Source organism: Amaranthus tricolor, chromosome 1 (genome assembly GCF_026212465.1).
Source record: "Amaranthus tricolor cultivar Red isolate AtriRed21 chromosome 1, ASM2621246v1, whole genome shotgun sequence".
NCBI classification, from domain to species: domain Eukaryota; kingdom Viridiplantae; phylum Streptophyta; class Magnoliopsida; order Caryophyllales; family Amaranthaceae; genus Amaranthus; species Amaranthus tricolor.
This window is the reverse complement of record NC_080047.1, coordinates 42,129,290-42,149,399: the sequence shown is the minus strand read 5'-3', so window position 1 is coordinate 42,149,399 and position 20,110 is coordinate 42,129,290. Positions and strand designations below refer to the sequence as shown.

Sequence of the window (20,110 nt, the reverse complement as noted above, 5' to 3'; positions counted from 1 at the left end):
AAAAAACGTAACTTTTACCCAGAAACCCAAGCATTATTCTCTCGTACAAAAATAGCTCTAATTCCTGATATTAGCAATCATCTCAAAACCCTTACTGACTTAATCGTCGGAGGAGGACCCCTCTCCGGCCCTTGTTTGCTACCATGTACAAGAAAACACGGTGAAACAGTCGGAAAAGCAACTTAGGCCTCCCCAGTAGTTCATATACACTGTGAACCTTAAAAGGCATTCTTTTCATCTTAGTTGAGAGTGTTGATTGTTCTCTTTACGGTCGGAACAACACCAAAAATAATGATAAGAAAAGAGCAGAAAAAAAAAAGACAAGAATCAAAAATAGAAAGATTATTAAATGCATAAAAATTAGAAAGGTGGTATTACCATATGTATTAGTAATTAAAAAAAATAAGTTTAATACTAATAAAATCCATTTTTTATTTTATTCAAAAGAATTCTGAACTTAATTAATAATAATAATAATAATAATAATAATAATAATTATTATTATTATTATTATTATTATTATTATTATTATTAAAGAATTCAAATTTTTTATTTGTCACTAATTTTGATTCCACAAATCCATCACAATATAAAATTTGATATGATCACATCTTGTGCTAGATGAGCAAAATGATGCCAAAGATTACAGATTGTCAATTTGAGCATCAAGTGGCTAAAATTCCACCACTTTTAATTCCCTCCATAATTGAAAGAAGGAATCAACTAAAAGATTTTACAAAAAAAAAATGAAAATAATTATTCCCATAACATATTGCCATGCTACTATTCATCAACATATAATCATGTTTTGCATATACTTTTTTTTATGTATAATATATAATATAATTAAATGGAATATTGTTTTAATTGTCTAAATATATATTTTCATCATGTTAACTTTTTAAAATTTGATCATATTTAATTTATAAAGATATTATGAATTAAAATTATACCTTAAATAGCGTGAAAAACAGAAATGTATCAACTATTGAAAACCAAAGAAAGTATACAAGAGGAAAAATAAAAATAAATAATAATTTTTGAGATCTTATTTATTTTACTTTTTTTGAACAAATAAAAATTATGAACATTAATTACTGTTTTTACTAATAAATCCACAACATACCCTCTTTAATTTACATTTTTGACTTCTAATATATCGACTCCTTAATTTGAATTTTTGTATTCGCCTATACATATAACTAGAGATATACAAAATTGATTCAATTAACTAAAATCGGATATGACTCGATCCAATCCAATTCAAAACAACCCTTATATACTCGAGAATCAAAATTAACCGAGGTACTATACCCGAAACCTGTCTAAACACCCAATTTGATGTGTTCATTTAGGTCATCAGTTTGATTTCGGATCGATTTAAAATCGGGTCTTGTGTCCATATTCGTTCTTACATACTTGTAAGTATGCACTACAAAAACAATTCAATTTGGAGACAAAACTGAAGACATTACAAGTTCATTAAATTGGTGACAAGATCGGATAACTATCGGATCATTAAGTTTGTTTTGAACACATCTCCGCCCAATGGACACCCCTACATACAACTATAAAAGCTTGCATATGTATACCCCTTAACGTACAACACCAAATACAAAAATCTCATCAAAGAGCTCAAAAAAAAGAAAAATCAAAAAAAATGCAAGCCTACCGTCAAGACTATTGTGACAATGGTTCACAAAAACAAATGTACAGAAAATCACAATCATCACAATCCTACCTGCATTCATCTGGTGGCAGTGGCATGCATCACCAACAACATCATCATGGTGGATCCATGATGCATCAGGGTGGACTAGTCTCTGGTGGGTCCATGATGCATCAACAACATCATTCTGGTGGTGGGTCCGTGATGCATCATCAGGGTGGAGGACTAGTGTCTGGTGGTGGTTCAATGATGCAGCTGCATAAGACATCATCCATGAATTCTCATCAGTATTCATCATCATCATCCACCACTGTGTTTGGTCAGGATGCATTTTGTGATATAATGCCTTCTTCATTCCCACCAGGGACTGATCCTAAGGTTATTGAGTGTTACAATCGTATCGATAGGGATGGTAATGGTATTATTGATGATATGGAGTTGCAATCTGTCTTGTCTAACTGTAATCATAGCTTTAGTATGAGGACTGTTCATCTTCTCATGTTTGATTTCACTCACTCTAACAAGAGGGTCATTGGTAAGTTCTTTTTTATACTAATTCTTATCACTTCTGTTACTTGGACATTGGTATGGTACTTAGAAGCTATATTTAAATCTATCTGATACTTGGATATGTACTAGTATTATCCAACATCAGTACATGAGTCTAACAGTATATAACATATCTCGGGGCCTTAACCATCAGCTTAAACTTTTGCTTGAGTTGGTTCCTTAACATGGTACCAAAGCCAGCGTGACAAGAGGTCAAAGGTTCGAATCTCAACCACTCTTAATTTAAAATGGAATATTTAACACCGTGTATGAAGAGGGTCTATGCTGCATTCTTAACTTCTAGCCTAAAGAGCTCTCGTGTGACGGGGTGTTTTAGAGTTTATAATCTATCCTTGGACCTTAAACGTCAATTTAAGCTTTTGGTTGAGTTGGTCCTTAACATGGTATCAGAAGCCAGCATGACAACAGGTTACGGGTTCGAATCTCAACCATTCTTCATTTAAAGTGGAATGTTGCATCCACACTTCTAGCCCAAGCCCAAAGGCTCTCGTGTGAGGGGGTGTGTTAGAGTATATAACATATCGTAGGGCGTCAATCATCAACTTAAACTTTTGGTTGAGTTGGTTTCTTGACAAAGTCCAGTAATATATTAGCTTATTACCATTACTTTTACTTTATTATTAGTTGTAGAGTGTCTTTGGTTAATAGTTGTTGGCTGTTTTAACCAGCTGCTTAAGCTCACTGTTTTTGTTAAAAATTAATTGTTTATTATTTATTAGAAAAGAAGTGAGTTAAAATTACAAAAACCAATAGGTTAAAATTATAATTCTAACATCAAGAACTGTAAACAGGTCCTAAGGAATTCCTCCCACTGCTCAAGTGTCTCCAGAGCTGGAGGGTAAGTAGATTAAGAACCTTGTCATTATACTCCTTTGAGTTTGCACCATATGATCTAACGACAACACGTAAGAATTTTCTAAGTCATAAGGTGTAAATTCGAAAAAACGTAAAGAATAGTTATATTCTTTGAGTTTGCACCATATGATCTGACGAAAATACGTAAGAATTTTCTAAGTCATAAGGTGTAAATTCGAAAAAACGTAAAGAATAGTTATATTCTTTGAGTTTGCACCATATGATCTAACGAAAATACGTAAGAATTTTTTAAGTCATAAGGTGTAAATTCAAAAAAACGTAAAGAATAGTTATATTCTTTGAGTTTGCACCATATGATCTAACGAAAATACGTAAGAATTTTCTAAGTCATAAGGTGTAAATTCAAAAAAACGTGAAGAATAGTTATATTCTTTGAGTTTGCACCATATGATCTAATGAAAATACGTAAGAATTTTCTAAGTCATAAGGTGTAAATTCAAAAAAACGTAAAAAATAGTTATATTCTTTGAGTTTGCACCATATGATCTAACGAAAATACGTAAGAATTTTCTAAGTCATAAGGTGTAAATTCAAAAAAACGTAAAGAATAGTTATATTCTTTGAGTTTGCACCATATGATCTGACGAAAATACGTAAGAATTTTCTAAGTCATAAGGTGTAAATTCGAAAAAACGTAAAGAATAGTTATATTCTTTGAGTTTGCACTATATGATCTAACGAAAATACGTAAGAATTTTCTAAGTCATAAGGTGTAAATTCAAAAAAACGTAAAGAATAGTTATATTCTTTGAGTTTGCACCATATGATCTAACAAAAATACGTAAGTATTTTTGAATCATATGATGTAATTCAAAAGGGCGGTAAAAATAGTTGTATACCCAAATTAATAATTTATATGGATAAATTGTTAATTATAATAAAGTGGTAATATGAAAAAACAGGCAATGTTCCAAAGATTTGATAGGGACAGGAATGGAAGCATAGATTCATCAGAGTTGGGGCAAGCACTGAGCAGCTTGGGATATAGAGTTTCACCAGTTATTATTAATCTGCTTGCTGCTAAGTTCAGCAAATCTGGACATCACCATAACAGCTATAGATGCTCTCTCCAATATGATAGCTTTATTGAGTAAGTTTTTCATCAAATTTATTTTTTAAAAAATATATATACTTTTAAAAAATAATCCCGTAGAAATTTCTACCCTAGCCTGAATCAAAATTATATCCTAATTTTTAAAAATATATATATACTTTATAAAGTAGGAATCTAGTCCGTTTTGATTGCTAAATCTAATCTTATCAATATTATTTATGAAGAATTATTTATGAATAATGAAGATAGTATTTTTAGTTTATTAAGCTAAGTAATAAGTATTTCTCATGTTTACTTATTGTAATTGTTTTTTATTTTCTGATTTTTGCTGATTAAAACTGATTTTTATTAGTTAAAATGATTTCAACTAATTATTTATTTTTTTTAATGAACAAAACAAAGTCTAAATATTATTTTTCATTTTTACTTAGCTTGGTAACTGATCATAATTTTTTTCTTGTTTCCTATGTTTTATCATTACAGATGTTGCCTCACTGTTAAGGTAATTTTCTTCATAAACTTCATATTTCATATTTTCGAAATTAAATAGGTATAATCCTAAAAATAAAAAACCCATAATTTTTGCAGGGTTTAACTGAGACCTTCAATGCAAAAGCTGAGTGTGGCAAAGCAACTTTCTGCTATGAGGAATTCCTGCTGAATGTTCTCCCCTTCATCATCGCTTAGATGATTAATTTAAGTAATAATTAATTAGCATCTACTAATTAATTAAATAATAAATAAGGCAATTAACGTTTTAATTTCTATCATCTATATATGTTGTGTTTTGAGTTAATATGCATGTCTATTGTCTGATGTGTTTCTTTTGTTCTGCAAGCAAGCATGATTGTTAAGTATTATGTAATAATTATATTACATGTACTCAATCACTCTTCTTCTTATTAATTAATTAATGATGTGCTATAAGTTATATATAGAGTGAAGATTCACAAATTTGATGCAAACGATTTTGCACTTAAAACTTTGTCTTTTTGTTTTGTGCTTTCTTGGGTGAGAAGCGTTTCTCCTTGCACTTGATTCCCGAGAGTCTTTTGAGTCAGAAGTGTAAATGCAGTACACCTATTCTTCATGGTTGACACTAGCGATTCCACTTAAAAGGTACGGTTGAATGAGATTCGAACCTGTAAATTAGGCTTTTAAAACCATATTAAGGAAGAATCAATCAAAGTATTCAATCATCAACTATGTTGATAGTTGACCTTTATTCTCAACAAATTGGTTCTTGGCATTCAAAATCAACATCTTCATAGCCTAAAACTCACGCCACCTACTCTTGTGACTTCTGAGAGACCGTCTCTCAGTAAAACAGTCTCAAAACAAGAAGCTAATATTTAAATTTACTTTTTAATTTGTGTTAATTGAGCTAATTAGCTAATCTACGAGACGCGTCTCAAAAAAAAACTGCTTCATACAATAATAATCCATTAAATGTGTTGTTCTTTTTGTAATAGTAGCACTCTTTAGTCTACAATTGAGTCTCCCTACAGACTTTAACCTCCTATACTTGCCAGTTTGCCACCATTCTTCCTCTCTTGAGTTCCACCTCTATGAAAACTCTCTTTCATTATCCCATACTCCGATTTATTCTATTCCCCTTTCGTTCTTACCCTAAATATTCATCATTCTCCTTTTATCAAGGCTTGATCAAGATGGATCTTCTTTCTTTCAATTAGCAAGGTTTACACTATTGTCGTATAGTTCTTGAAAAGAGATGAAAATAGTACTCGCAAAGTTTGCTCTTAATTTAATAACTCACTCATCAGCATACAACAAATAACATGTTAATCGAAGAGTTGGTACTACACCTACCTCAAGCGAAGCTTGCTTGTCAGATTTTGATCCATACACTACTTGAATCTCTTCCAAAAGCTCCCTTGAATCAGTCTCGTTTAAATAGTTATGTTTGCTTTTAAAAGCAGACCCAAGTCGTATTATGCTCACCACCTTCTTCTTGGAGGTTCACTTACCCTCCTCTGCGCTTATTTGTTTGAAAAGTTACATCGATACCTTGTTGAACCAAGTAGTCACCAACTTAACGTTTCCGCTACCAGTAGTTCACCAATTTACAGGGAGATTGGTATTCTATCTTCTTGTAGGACTTAGTTTATTCAACAACGTCCATAAAATGGTGAATTATGAATACTTCATTCTCTTGTTTTGGCTTCGCTTGCGTAATTATGTGTTGTCCAACTTTTGGATCGATTTTGATGCAAAATTTTGATTAGTTGAACAAGGCAGAAGTAAATTTGAATACATAAAATTGAAGGCTGGGAGGCTTCCATCTTTATTATATGTACAAATGTCATTACCTCGATATCAAATGGCTCCCTTATAAACAGAGTTCGGAAATCCTTATTATCCATCTATCTCAAAAGTACCGACTGTCAAAACCTGTGGTAATTTAACAATTATACACATGATTTTTCACCCTCCTTTTGGAATTAAAAGAAATTTGAAAAAAATTGATAACTAAATGACAACCTTCAGCACACTACACTTCAAAAAATAACAAGCAGGAACATAAATATATATAAAGAAAAAAAAGAAGAAATGTAGTATCAAGAGTATTCCTAATCTAATTGCTGCTTACTTCTAGTCCTCTTCATTTTCGCCTTAAACCGCGATTTAACCAGTAATGTTTGCACTGTGTTTGCGAAATTTCCAACAGCCATCAGAACTAGGAGAAATCCACAAAAAACAACCTGCTCAAGATATGAACTTAATGGCCTGTAGTTATTTACCATGCATAAACTTCACAATTCTTCTTCCAGTATACTATCTGGAAAACGGAAAACGGAAAACGCTGAATAACACGTAAATGACAAGGTAGCTCACCTGCCATTCTGATGATACTCCAGCTAATGCTGTTTGAAGCAACAACAATCCAACATATGCCTCAAAGCCCTGAAAAGATTTGCACAGTAGATATGAATAATAAACAAAATCTTCAATGATTTTGATCTTTCGATAACGAACATAGTTATAAGCAAAATATCCAATACAGCAGTTTACTGCTGATTTCCTCGATGACACTACTCATGTCAATTTTACAATGAAATAAAATAGGTCGCCCTCTTATAGAATTTGAACCCTAGCCCCTCTGTAACTTGATGATTTATAAAGGACACGGGATAGGGAATAAAGAAAGACAACAATTAGATTCCTTTTCTGCATCTGGGAGGAAACCCAAAGACTCGTTATCCTTGATGGGATAGGCATAGGATCCAGCTTCCAAAGTTTTCCTAATTCACTGCCTGCAACCGTGCATCATATTCCCAAGCAAAAATTTGCACTTCTTAAGGGAAATTGACATCCTACGGGAATACAGAACACATGCCTTCCCCAAACTTCCACAAACCCCTAGTCTGATTGCAAATACAGGTCAAATACGTTTTCCTTCACACTCGGAAAGCTAACAAACAGAGTCCTCACGCTGGAAAACCATTTTTCCACCAACTTTGGCGTGATAAAAGTCTAGCTTTTATGAAATACAGGACTTTCATGTTCATGTTGTAATTTCAAACAATCCTTCCTCCCTAGTCCCAATGCATTTTTTCATGAGTTCCAGCCTCCACTTCCCACAAGCCCTCCCCCAACTCATCACCTAATTTATTATGCAAACAAATCTAAGCATACCGCCAAGTTCAGAACTCTAAAAACCATAACATGGATGGGATTACGAGTTTTTATGCTTATCCTAGGACCTAGATACTATGCAACAATCTAAAATCCTGCAGCAATTAGCAAAATAGAAAGCTTTCCCTCCTAAAGCAGTAGTGCATATTTCCCAACTACCTGCAAAATGAAAAGTATAGGGCACAGTAGCCAAAGCTGGCCACGCTCTGCAGCTGTTTCTCCCCACACAACATCCATTCTCTTGGCCTGATAACATGAGAAGAAAACAATGTTAGACTGGTATGACATATCATAAAGCAAGTATTGTTTATTGAAAACGAGAGGGTTCAACCCTTTAGGCCAGATCATAGTCAAGTCATAAACTACTCATTTGTGCAGATTTTACCAGAAAAAGAAAGATAAAAACAAACAAAACACAATTTGTTGAAGCATTGTTAAAGTGCTAACTTATAAAAATAAACTACAGTTGAATTACAAAGATGAAGTCGAGTTTCCCCAATTTCTCATTTCATGTTGCATCATCCAAAACACAGCATAACATCTGTTAGATACTTTCACAACCCCGTAAAAATTACCATACACTGCAGGGCAACACTATGCTCCATGGTGTGATTATGTGAGCAATGACGGAGCTAGTGATGTGGTTATGAAGACATTCAATAACACTGAGCTCCATGATGCACGCAAAATCGCAGTCACGACACATTTTCTTGCTTCGGTTGCTGTAGTAGCCATTCATCATATATTTGTACAACCATGATCAAACATGAAATCTAATCCTCAATTGAACGAGAGATGGTAGGGCTTCTGTTTGTCTTTTGTTCAACCTTAGATAGTATGGCATGGCTAGAGCCTCTTTAAAACAACCATCTAAAGTAAACACTGATGGTAGTGAATCGCATTTGATTGTATTTACTACATCTCATATATGATCTACCTCGTAAGCTTCAGATTTTTTTCATTTGGAATTTGATTCAGATTCTATTTCCCAGATCCAAATAAATACTTGATCCTTCGAATCATATCAGAATTGAATTTAAGTTGGAATAAATATTATTTAAGGAATACATAACATGTTCAAGAAAAACATTTATGCTATGTTTACTTTATTTACATCAAACTTCATGATTCACTTGTAATTTAAATTTGATGCATTACTTGATGAGGTTAGTAACTATTTGATTTTAGTTCGGTCAATTCAGATCTCACACAAAAGGTCCAACTCATCAGATTTTTATATGTTCACTTCAGATTTTGTTTCTCATATATCAAGCTCAGATTACACTGTTATATTAGTACCAGATAAGCATCCTATAAAATGCAATTTAAAGATGATTGGCTACACACTTGACCTTCTTCTAGGTATAAGTGAAGAGAAGACACAATTCATAATGATGTCAACACTATTAAAGGATGTCCAAGTTCCATCCCACTTGCAATCCCAAAACTTTAACTCCTGGCCCAAAAAGTTAGGTTGAGAGCTTTAGATTAGACTAAGGGGTATATGAGAATATTATCAAATCATAAAGCACGCACCTTTCCAAGTGCAATGCGGGTGTACAGCCTCTGTCGTTGATATCTATTTTGCAATAGCATTGCAACTCCTTGCATGATGGCCCATTGTAGAAAAAGTTGTACCCCTCTCTGCATGATATTGAACATGGGTTATAAGACAAATAACGTACAACCCTATTTATGAATCACATTTTTCCATCAACGATCAGCCCTCTCACACATTACAAAACCAATAATTTAAACTTTCTGTTGATAGGACATCACTTGATATTAAGTGATCGTCAAAGATGCAATAGAGCTTGGCTTCAGCTTATTATTTAACATAGAAATCTTCAGAGTCCAGTGTTCAAAATAATGCTAACAAATTAGATAAAGATTCATAGTTCACATAAACATGCAGCACATATAGGGCACTCAGACAGATTCATGCATGTCTCTAATACTGATAAGCATTGTGCAAAGAAGCAAGTAAATGTAGGGCTTTGTTTGAGGGGCAGCACAAGAAGAAAAGAAATAAGAATGCGAGGATCTCACCCTTCTTATGTATTTCAACTTCCATGGATTAACAGTTTTACATGTGGAAGAAAAGAAATAAGCATGCGAGGAATCTCACCCTTATGTATTTCAACTTCCATGGATTAACAGTTTTACATGTGAGAAGGAAACATAAGTTGTTCGACCCAAAACACAAATAATACTTTCTTGCTAAATAATCAAGTAACTAAACCTTTAGATAATTAAAACGCCCCGACTCAAAAAAGAGTAAACAAATAATATCAAATATACTCTAAAAAAGTGAATATTGTAGGTTTGTGTTTATAGAATGAAACGACTACTGGAGTGCATTCCCCAAAAGCTACCCCCTTTACGTAAATAAAGCCCACGTTGGTATCCCATACCACTGATGTAAGACTCAACCATTAACCCCCCCCCCCCCCCCCCCCCCCCCTTTATAACCAAACCCTAGGCTATTGTTGGACTCATAAATTGCCTCCAAAAACATTCTTGCAAAGCATACTACGTAGTCCTACCCTATATCCATTGCACTTTTCAGATAAAGACTTCTCATCAGAACGAAAACTAATCATGTAAAAGAGTCCATTATAATCTGATGTTTTAGAATTGATGACTAATGAGACCTGAGCATTTCATGTATTGGTTACTTAAATTATACCAACAATATGTAACATTGTCTCAATGTCATGGTCCAAATGATCTTACATTCAGAATGTACAATGCATCTATAGAAAACAAGGATGCAATCCAAGTTTGGTTTTAGGCTTATGTGCGTGCAGAAGACAGAAGCAACATCTAAGGCATCTGAGTTTCTAAGCCTCTGGACAAGAATTTAAGAAAGAGGGCCTTTCACGCACAAAGACAATGCTTAGTTGGATCATCACTACTCATGTGCAAAGGGAAACGCACAAGTAACTCCCTCCAACGCGGGGTTCGAGAGTCGAGCGTACACAAGCTTACCCATATAATAAGATAGTTTTCAGTTGACCCTTATCTGCAAGTTCACACATATAAGAAGCACAAATGATTTATTGAGTCATGTTACTATAGTCTTATTCTATACTCTATAATCCAAAACCAAAGAGCTATTTAACTCCTCAGAGAATGTTGAACAATCGAATATCCTACAGGACCAGGAAAGATTAATAAATACTAGATTTTTACAATGGACACTAAAGTAACGTAAACATGGAAAATCAAACATAAAATAATTAAAACATGGAAAAGAAAAACCACATCAAAGATTGGTTGGAATAACATGGTCATCAAATTTTAAATCAAGGACTTTTATGACGATTTCAAACTTTATTTCAACACATAAGAAATTCATCTCAAGTATCATTTACTTTTCTTTTTTTTTTCCTTTTACCTTTTATAGTGTATAACTAGTGTTGTAAATTCGGTTACTCGGTCGGGTTTTGGGTCAGATTTTATCGGGTTTGGGTTTTTTCAGGTAATTCGAAGCTTTGAATCGGGTCGATTCAGTTACAGGTCTAATCGAGTACAGGTCTCTATCGGGTTAATACCACACTGGGTCAGTTTCGGTTTCAAATTAGGTCAATTTCGGTTATGATTTGTATCGGGTTCGGTTAAGACAGTTCGGATCTTGATCGGTTATATTGCAGGTCGAATCGAGTTCACTTAGACTACGGGTTGGGTCATTTTTCATTTTGAGTTAACATCAAGTCGGGTTATTTTGGGTTCAGGTTGACTTCGGATCAATTATATCGTTTTTTAGTTGGGCATTCGGTTATTCTTCGGATTCGGGTCGATTAAAATTTAATTTAGTTGAGTTTTATGTGGATTGAACTTTATCTTTATCATACAATTTATTAAGTAGAAATCATTTGTGATTGATGCATGACGAGTTGTAGTTGGATAATTAAGTTGTACTAGACAAATTTGGTTCAACCTAAGATAAAGTCGATAAGATTTGATTGCAAACCTACATTTATTGCTTAATTTTAGCTAAACTAAACTTGATTCAATTAATCAAACTTATTATTAGTAGAATCAAACATTTATTTTTCCTAAACTAAACTTGTTTCAGCTAAATAAACTTATACATAATGGAGTATAAATTAAGAATTCTTTTACCTTATATGATCTCACCCAATTTTGATTTTATATATTCTCTTTTATTTATAAATATCCCACTATTTTAATTCACTATGCTCATTTTATTAGTCTTTGTCGCTTGACTCCCCACCAATTTCTTGTAAAATCTCCTTCAATGAAATGGAATATGGTTTAAAATAATAATAATAATAATAATAATAATTTCTTGTAAATTCTCTTTGAGTAACTCAGGCAGCACCAAGTCTAGAGCATATATTTTTTAGAAACTAGCTTTTTGTATTCAAAAGGCTGTGGGAGCTCAGCTTGTTGCACGACTCCCCACCAACTTCTTGTAAAGTCTCTTTCTATGACATAGCATATGGTTTTATAAAAATAAAAAATAAAATAAAATAAATAAATAAATAATAATAAATAATAATAATAATAATAATAATAATAATAATAATAACAACAACAACAACAACAATAACAATAACAATAACAATAACAATAACAATAACAATAACAATAACAATAACAATAACAATAATAATAATAATAATAATAATAATAATGATAATAATAATAATAATAATAATAATAATAATAATAATAATAATAATAATAATAATAATATGTGTGAGACCATTGTCAAAAATAAAATAAAATAAAATTAGTGAGACAAATTAAAATGAAAAGTGTAATAAAATAAGAGGAATAAATATGAATCACACGGCTTAAGTCTATCCCTTATTCTTTCCTTAGTCTAGCTCATATTTTTGTGAAAGGATTCTTACAACAGTTTTTTTTAAAAAAAAACATGAAATGAAATTGTAAGTATCTTTTATTTTTGTGAAAGGACCTTGAAATTGTAAATGGGTATAAAGGATTCTTACAGAAGTTTTTTTAAAAAAAAATTAAATAAAAATAAAAATAAAAAATCATGAAACTGAATAAGACACATGGCCTCTTCGCCTTCAACCGTTACGGTTGTCATTTTCATTTCCACTATTCCACTCCCTAAAAACTACCTCCCTAAAAATATTAGTTACTAATTGCACAGGGTCTGATAATTTTTGTCAATTGCGAATTAGGTCAATTACGAGTTTCGAGTCATTTCGGGTGGGATTATGTCAAGTGCATATGGGTTGAGTTGTAACAGGACGGGTGTAAATTGAGTTTAGTTAACAACATTGTCGGGTTAATCTTGGGCATGGATCATGGGTCATTTCGGGTGGGATTATGTTGAGTACCTATCGGTTAAAGGTGGATTCGAGTTGTAACAAGTTCGGTGAAAATCGAGTTCGAATAAACCACATTGTCAGGTTAATCTCGGGTACAGGTTGTTCTCGAGTCGGGTATTGGTCGATTATGGGTCTAAAATAATCGAGTACATGTCGGGTTACGGGTCAACATCAGGTCAAGTTTCGGTCGATTACAGGTCGCCACACCTCGGGTCAACCAACGGGTCGAATACAGGTCGATTTTGGCCGGCATTGAAGGTCGGGTCTATTTTTTAAGGCCCTATGTATAACTGTATGCAAAGGGTGACCCCATTTTCTCCTAAACAAGTTAAAACTTTATTAAATAGTGAGAATGTGAGTCCAAATGATGGAAATATCTTTTCAGAACTGTACTGAAGTGATCGGAACTTTATTACAACCAAAAACAAATTGGTGAAACAGATCCTAAAAGGCCTTTAACTCTGAAGAATCCAGGAATATGCACGTCCAAAAATGCAGTTGAACAAATAATTCTGATCAGCTACCTAACTTGTTATCATCAATGACAATAACCACTAAGGGGGACAATCTGGGATAAGTTCAACAAAAATAGCAATTCAATTACGTTCACACCCTTCCATGACCATGACATACTATGTATAATGAAAAAAGGGTTATTCAACACAAATGAGATAAGATTTTAATGCGCTTACGGTAATCTCATTTTATAACAAATGGGATGAGATTTTATAACAGATCATATTCCATGGCCATGAAGCATTTTAAAAAACTGACCTGCTTCTGTGCACATTCAGGTTGACCTTCAATTTCCCAAGTAAGGCTCACAAGAGCCATTACCATTGCACAGTAATGATGATATATCCACCTGCAGAGTTTACGCATGGTTACTACATTCTGTAGATTGTTGCCCAATATTGGAGTTTCAGAGTGGATAGGACACAAAAGAACCCCACCCCCACCCGGCCACCCCCTTCCCGTAAAGGGAAATAGAAAAAAAAATACACAACATATAAGAAAGAACATAATAATGCTTCCAGTTGATGGAAAAACAACAAAAAGAATATCTCAAATTTGGACTTTGGAGACTCTTGAAGGTTCTAACTGACCAAAGCATTCAACAAACATTCCAACAAAGCAACAAAGTAAGCTCATCTACAATTCTTTTTGCTAGCTTTGTTCAAGTTACATGTATCTACATATTACAGTATTTTTATGATTTACTGGCATTTGTCAGGAAATTGTTTTTGGGAGTGCTATAATTATAAAAGCATTTAAGCTTAACCAGGTTACATAAAAAAGAGAGGTCTGGAACCACTCCAAAGGTGTGCTCAGATCAGATCATTATTTTAGAGAGGATATAAAATGTTGACCGCCTTTATCCAGCTGTGGACATGATACAAAACTTCATTGAGGTGGTGTCACTCATTGCCACGTCTAAGGAAATTGTGCCATTACCCAGTGATTTAACATAACGTTGCTTTGATATCCAGGTTTCACCGTTAACTATTTCCATTTTGGAATCTTGAAGTTACAAAAAAAAAACACTTCAATGCACTACAATTGACTCCATTAAGAGCTCCGGTTAAGAAACAAGTCCTTGTTTTTCGAGCATCATGTGTCTGTTTTACTCCAAAATGAAGTACTCCTAAATAGTAAGCCTACTATCTTACATAAATATCGGAGCAATTAATAAAAATAAACTGCTTTCCTCCATTTCTAGGATTTAATAAAAAGTTGAAAAGAAATAATTAAACAGGAACATGTCTCCAATCTCCATGGTTGGGTGATGCATGTCAGCAACATATGAACAGTAACAGAGAACTTTATTTAATACAGGAACAGTGCTCTAAAGGAAGGGACCTGAAGTGAGTTGCCATACCCGTGTTGACACGACACAGACACAGAACATAGGTCGAATCTGGCCCTGTGTAGTCAAACACGGGGCACGTGTCGAACCCAGCCTCCACACAAATACCTAGATATCTTTATCTTTACCTTATATTTTGACGTAAAACAAGTAGTAGCATCAAGTATTTTATGGCTTTGCTCCTTTTAAGTTCACAGAAATAAATTTATATTTTATATTTAGTTATTTTATTAAATACATATTCATACTATAATAATAGATATAAATATTGCAATGTACGTGTTCGTGTCCAAATTTGGACACTGACCTCATATCCCAAAATTTCAGGCATTAACAAGTCAAGAATCTCAGGCACATGTCAGACACAACACTTAGGTCAAGGTATCATAGATGACAAAGCTCCCCCCTCCCCAAAAATCCTCTCTCTGCATATAGCAGCAAGTAGCAGCAACTAGTTAATTAGCCTTGAGAGTAAACTGCACACACTGAGAGAGCGTAAAAAGAACCAAAAAAATTAATATAATATGGAAGGGATTAAACTTCAATGCAGCTTTATAGGTAAAACACATTACACAAGGTTCAGACCAATTCTTTCATGCCCCACTATTAGTATTGACTAAATGAGCACCACTAACTATGTAGAAAACGTGAACCAGGCAGCATCTAACTACGCACAACATAGTTGTTGATAACTTCAAAGGAATAGAAAACAGTGAATTCACGTAAGAGAAACAACCAAAAACTCTTAAAACACAAATTCCAAGATAAAACACATTGCAGTCGATGACTCAATGCACAGTTCATATACAGCAATCATACACAAACAAGAAGTTGACATCGGCTGCCACAAAATAACAAAATTTGAAGCAAAAACAACAAGAATGCAAAATATAAAGAAGGTAAAGAAACTACCATGGACGAATATCACTTCCGTTCACTCTCAAGATATTCTCTCTTAAAGCCAAACCTGTATAAAGGAATAAAAGCCAAGCCTGACAAAGAACAGAAAAGGCGTACATAACTTAAGTAACAGTGAAACAATATTGATTATTGAGGATATGCTGCCATAAGAAGCCTGTACCTGATACAATTGAACTGGAAAAGCGGGCATGCAGCCATCCCAAATCCAAGATCTAAGAATCAGTAGCATTGAGGGAAAAAGAAGAAACAAAAAAGCAATTTTGTCCTGTTCAAACAAAATGTAATGATTATTTTAAGTTCACTAAAAAAAACCTAGATAAAAAGAGGAGTGGCTAAATGAGACCAAAAGAATATGAAAGGAAAATATACGGAGGCCATAGATATAACCCACCCATAGGTAAGAAAGTAACCACAGGTGCAAAAATCATATTTCACCATGTAAGTACAAAGCAAAATACATTGTACTTTATGACATATAATGGAGATGACATCATAGTATAATAAGCTAAAATATCATATGTGTGGCTTCTTGTTTGCCAATACTCATTATAGTAGGAACAATTAATTCTTTCTGCTCAGAAGTTCTAGAAAAAGCATCCTGCAGTTGTATGGACAAGATAAGTTATATGCATGTTAGCACTTAACCTCAGAGAAGGTCAGTAAGAAAATAGTTCTGGAATGGTTCATTACTTCAAGGTGATAATGTGTTTTGACTCACCATTACTAACCCTTGCCTTTTGTCCCTCAACAGTCGGCTATCTAGTTCAAAGCTTGAAAACTACAATTTTATCACTGAGGAATTCTTTCATTATCACCTTATTTCTCTACCATCCCCCATATAAATGGAAGAACTCCTTTCCACCAAATTGTACTTCTAAATAAGTCTCTCCATTAGTAACGGTCAATACTCAAAGATGGGTCAAAGTAGCCCCTCCCCCCACTTATAAAAATGGATAAATAACTACAAACTCACTGCTTATTCACAAATCATATTTTTAAATTTGATACCTATAGTAGAAGTAGCATCAAAAAATTGAAGATTGATTAACAACCAAATAATTGTATAGCCAGCTAGCCATTGGGACTTGGAATTGCATAAAAAGGTAATAAAACATAAACCTGTCACTGAGTTCTTGAAAAATCCCTCTTCGGTTTAATTCATTGGTAAAATGTTACCCAAAAGTGTTAAACGCAAGTATTATGAGTTCAAACATGTCATGCAAATAATTCTAGCAAACCAAATCTATTCATATGAAAGAATTGCTAGAATTATCATATCCGTATTGATTGCGATATCCGTTTTGCAACCGTTATGCGATTGTGACCAAAACCGTATTTTTGCACAATGCTATACATAAAACCACTTACCAACGATACAACCAGAGTCTCTTGAAAAGAAACAAATCAAAGCCACATCAAAACCATTTTGATTTTCATGAAATCATGGCTAAAAAAATGAATAAAATTTACCAAGTGATGATGTTCAAGGAAGTATAATTAAGACCGAGTATTTGACGAGATGAATAAAATTGGCCAAATCAAAATCAAGAATGTTTATGCAAATACAACATAGACCAAGCCAAAAGGAGGATATCATCAAGAATAAAAAAATCATATTGAGACCAAAAATTTCGACACGGGAATACAATACAGCATGGGAACCCCCCTCTTCCTCCCCTTCCTCCCTTATCCTTCTTCAGATTGGCCAGTTTAAAAAGCTCAAGTTAGATTGCTCCTTGCACCTTCAAAAGTTTTTCTTTCACAAACTTAGTTTTATTGCTAGAGGAATCATATAGAAATCTACTTGCATAGTCAAACTTTTGTTTTAAATTCAGCACGTTCCGTTGACTAAAGACACGTAGGCCAAATGAATAAATAAATTATCAACACTAAAAGCTTACTTTCCGTTTATTGTACTCCTCCTTGACTTTCAACTGCACATCCTTTCTCATAGCGCGCACATTAATAGGACCAAGAAACATCTTTAAAAACTTACCTATGAAAAAAAGCATAAACAAAGTAATTTACAAGAAGTAAATTACAAAGATACAAAATGAGAGAACAATAAGACACGCACTCTCTACTTTGCCAGGAAGAAATGATGAAGCGTCTCCATCCGAAAAAATACATTTTGCTCTATTCAATTCTTCCTCAAGCTGCACCATAAATATGGAATCAAATTCCAATTACACTAGTATACATCAAAAGCTAAAACATAAAATCAACTCTAAAGTGATTGATGGAAAACCTTCTCTGCTAGCCTAGAATCGATTTGACCATCACGTGTGAGAGAACTGATTGAGCGACCAAGTTTAGTAATGGATGCATCGAGTGAAAGAGCACGTTGTTGAAGATCTTTCTCTTCCTTTAATGACTTGGAAATCAATGATGATGCTACTTCTTGCACTTCCTTTGCTTGCTCTACTACCTTCTGCACTTCCTCCTCAATTTTCATCTTTGGTTCTGGTTGATCTCCCATCTGAGAAATTGCTAGCAACATTTTGATGATTTAGAAGAAAACAAATTATGTTTTATTGGAATAGCATGAACATTGCAAGAGTTTATCCAAGGACTCTACACACATACAAATAACCCAAATTCAACAAAATTTTCAGTAAAGGAGAGAATATAATTATCAATGATTGGAGAATGACTACACCTATAAAACTAATAGTGAAGGCAAGCCCGAACTCAGAAGGGTAAAATTGTTTTAAGGTTTGAACAAAATTTTGAGGCATTTGATCAAGCCTACAAATTACTTCCCCGTTACGTGATCGCGATCGTACCGCATTTTATACTATGCACATACTTAAAAGGTACACTCATGAAACTAGTCTTCATGGGATTACCTTGAGTTAACCTAAATCAAATTAGGGTTTACAACTCTTAGAATAAATCCTCTTCTAATTTAGTCCTCACAAAATTAAACAAAAGGAAGGAATAAGGATTAGTTTCATCCTTCAAACTTAACTAATCCTACACATCAAAATTTTGTAGCATTCTTTTCCCAAAATTCGTAGATGTATCTAATCCTATTGCATTTCTAAAACCTCTAATCATAAAAAAGGGATTCAAACTCACAAATCAACTCATAAACGATTCAAAGACATGTACATTCCGTCAATGAAAGTCCTAAGACATGAGAAGTTCAAAGTTACAAACTCTAATTATGTTTATGAGTTCATTAAATCAAAATTAAAGTCTATTTGAATTATAAAGTCCTTTGCATTCCTCTATAACCTATCCCAAGAACATTGCATATTGACACACGCAGAAACCATAATCCTAATCATACATAACAAAACCTACTCATACTAACAATTAAGAACAAAAACTATCATTTTCAAAGCATCACATTATTGCATTAACTTAATCTTATTAGCAGGACTGAATAATTATTCTAATATTTTATTGAAAATATCAATAATCACTCCATATTTCTAAAAAAAATTCGAATCGCTCAACTTAAAAGAACTTCATCAACGTCCAATAAACTATGCAATAATATAATTATATAAATACTAGGAATCATGAATTAACACCCAAACTAAGCAGAATATATATATAATTTAGTTGAAACATTGATAAACCGTAAGAAGCAATTGATTACTACAAAAGTTCGAAAACAACAGTAATAAATTAGGCAATACGCAAAGACAAACAAGAGGGAAGAGGAACATACCGAGGAGAACTGTTAGTCGGAACTATTTCCGGCTCTGTTCCGGCGACGATGAGATATAAGAAAGTGTGAGTGACAGGAGAGAGAAAGCGGAGATCGGGAGGAGAGAGAAAGGGGAAGAAGAAGGAGAAGAGATGGAGAGAGAAACAAAGGTAGTTGAATGAAGTTAATTGTGAACCTCCGAAACCGGCCACGTCATTATCTGATTATTGTACGGCTTTTCTCCAAATCCTTCTCCACCGTGAGATTTCAGTTAATGTTCTTATGAGTTATGACATCTGTTTAGACTGTAACAGCCAGGTGTGATTATAATATATAATTTCTAATATTTTTCATTGTTTAGTTTATTACTGCTATTTACATTATTGATTTAAAATTAATGAAAATGGCTATAATTACTTTACACAAATTCTCAAATAAGACTAATTCACGGTGAGAATATATTGATGGGCTAACAGATACTTAAAGTCTTAAAATAATTACT

At 33.4% G+C, this 20,110-nt stretch overlaps 2 protein-coding genes across 8 annotated transcripts; one reads left to right on the top strand and one right to left on the bottom strand.

Annotated features, from left to right (window-relative positions):
• The first annotated feature begins 1,279 nt into the window (after nt 1–1,279).
• On the top strand, nt 1,280–5,102 carry LOC130813521 (calcium-binding protein CBP-like). The gene is made up of 5 exons (XM_057679362.1): nt 1,280–2,204; nt 3,031–3,077; nt 4,018–4,205; nt 4,653–4,671; nt 4,758–5,102. Exons 1-5 carry the CDS (start codon nt 1,661–1,663, stop codon nt 4,854–4,856), a joined length of 897 nt encoding a protein of 298 aa, XP_057535345.1. The 5' UTR covers nt 1,280–1,660; the 3' UTR covers nt 4,857–5,102.
• Nucleotides 5,103–5,582: 480 nt separating this feature from the next.
• LOC130813485 (uncharacterized) lies at nt 5,583–20,032 on the bottom strand. 7 transcript variants are annotated; one of them, XR_009042215.1, is made up of 13 exons: nt 19,630–20,025; nt 18,196–18,426; nt 18,025–18,103; nt 17,849–17,943; nt 16,108–16,212; nt 15,939–16,018; nt 13,934–14,024; nt 9,363–9,470; nt 7,986–8,072; nt 7,026–7,094; nt 6,781–6,892; nt 6,500–6,581; nt 5,583–6,380 (listed from the first exon to the last, which is right to left on the bottom strand). XR_009042215.1 is itself a non-coding variant. In XM_057679327.1 (12 exons), the coding sequence occupies exons 2-12, from the start codon at nt 18,424–18,426 to the stop codon at nt 6,559–6,561; spliced, it is 1,080 nt and encodes a 359-aa protein (XP_057535310.1). In that variant the 5' UTR covers nt 18,427–18,437; nt 19,630–20,032; the 3' UTR covers nt 5,583–6,558. The 7 variants fall into 7 exon arrangements, 4 of the variants coding, with proteins under 4 accessions (XP_057535310.1, XP_057535306.1, XP_057535323.1 ...); XR_009042217.1 differs by having other exon boundaries at nt 5,583–6,581; nt 6,781–6,867; nt 19,630–20,021; XM_057679327.1 differs by having other exon boundaries at nt 5,583–6,581; nt 18,196–18,437; nt 19,630–20,032.
• Between the last annotated feature and the right edge of the window lie 78 nt (nt 20,033–20,110).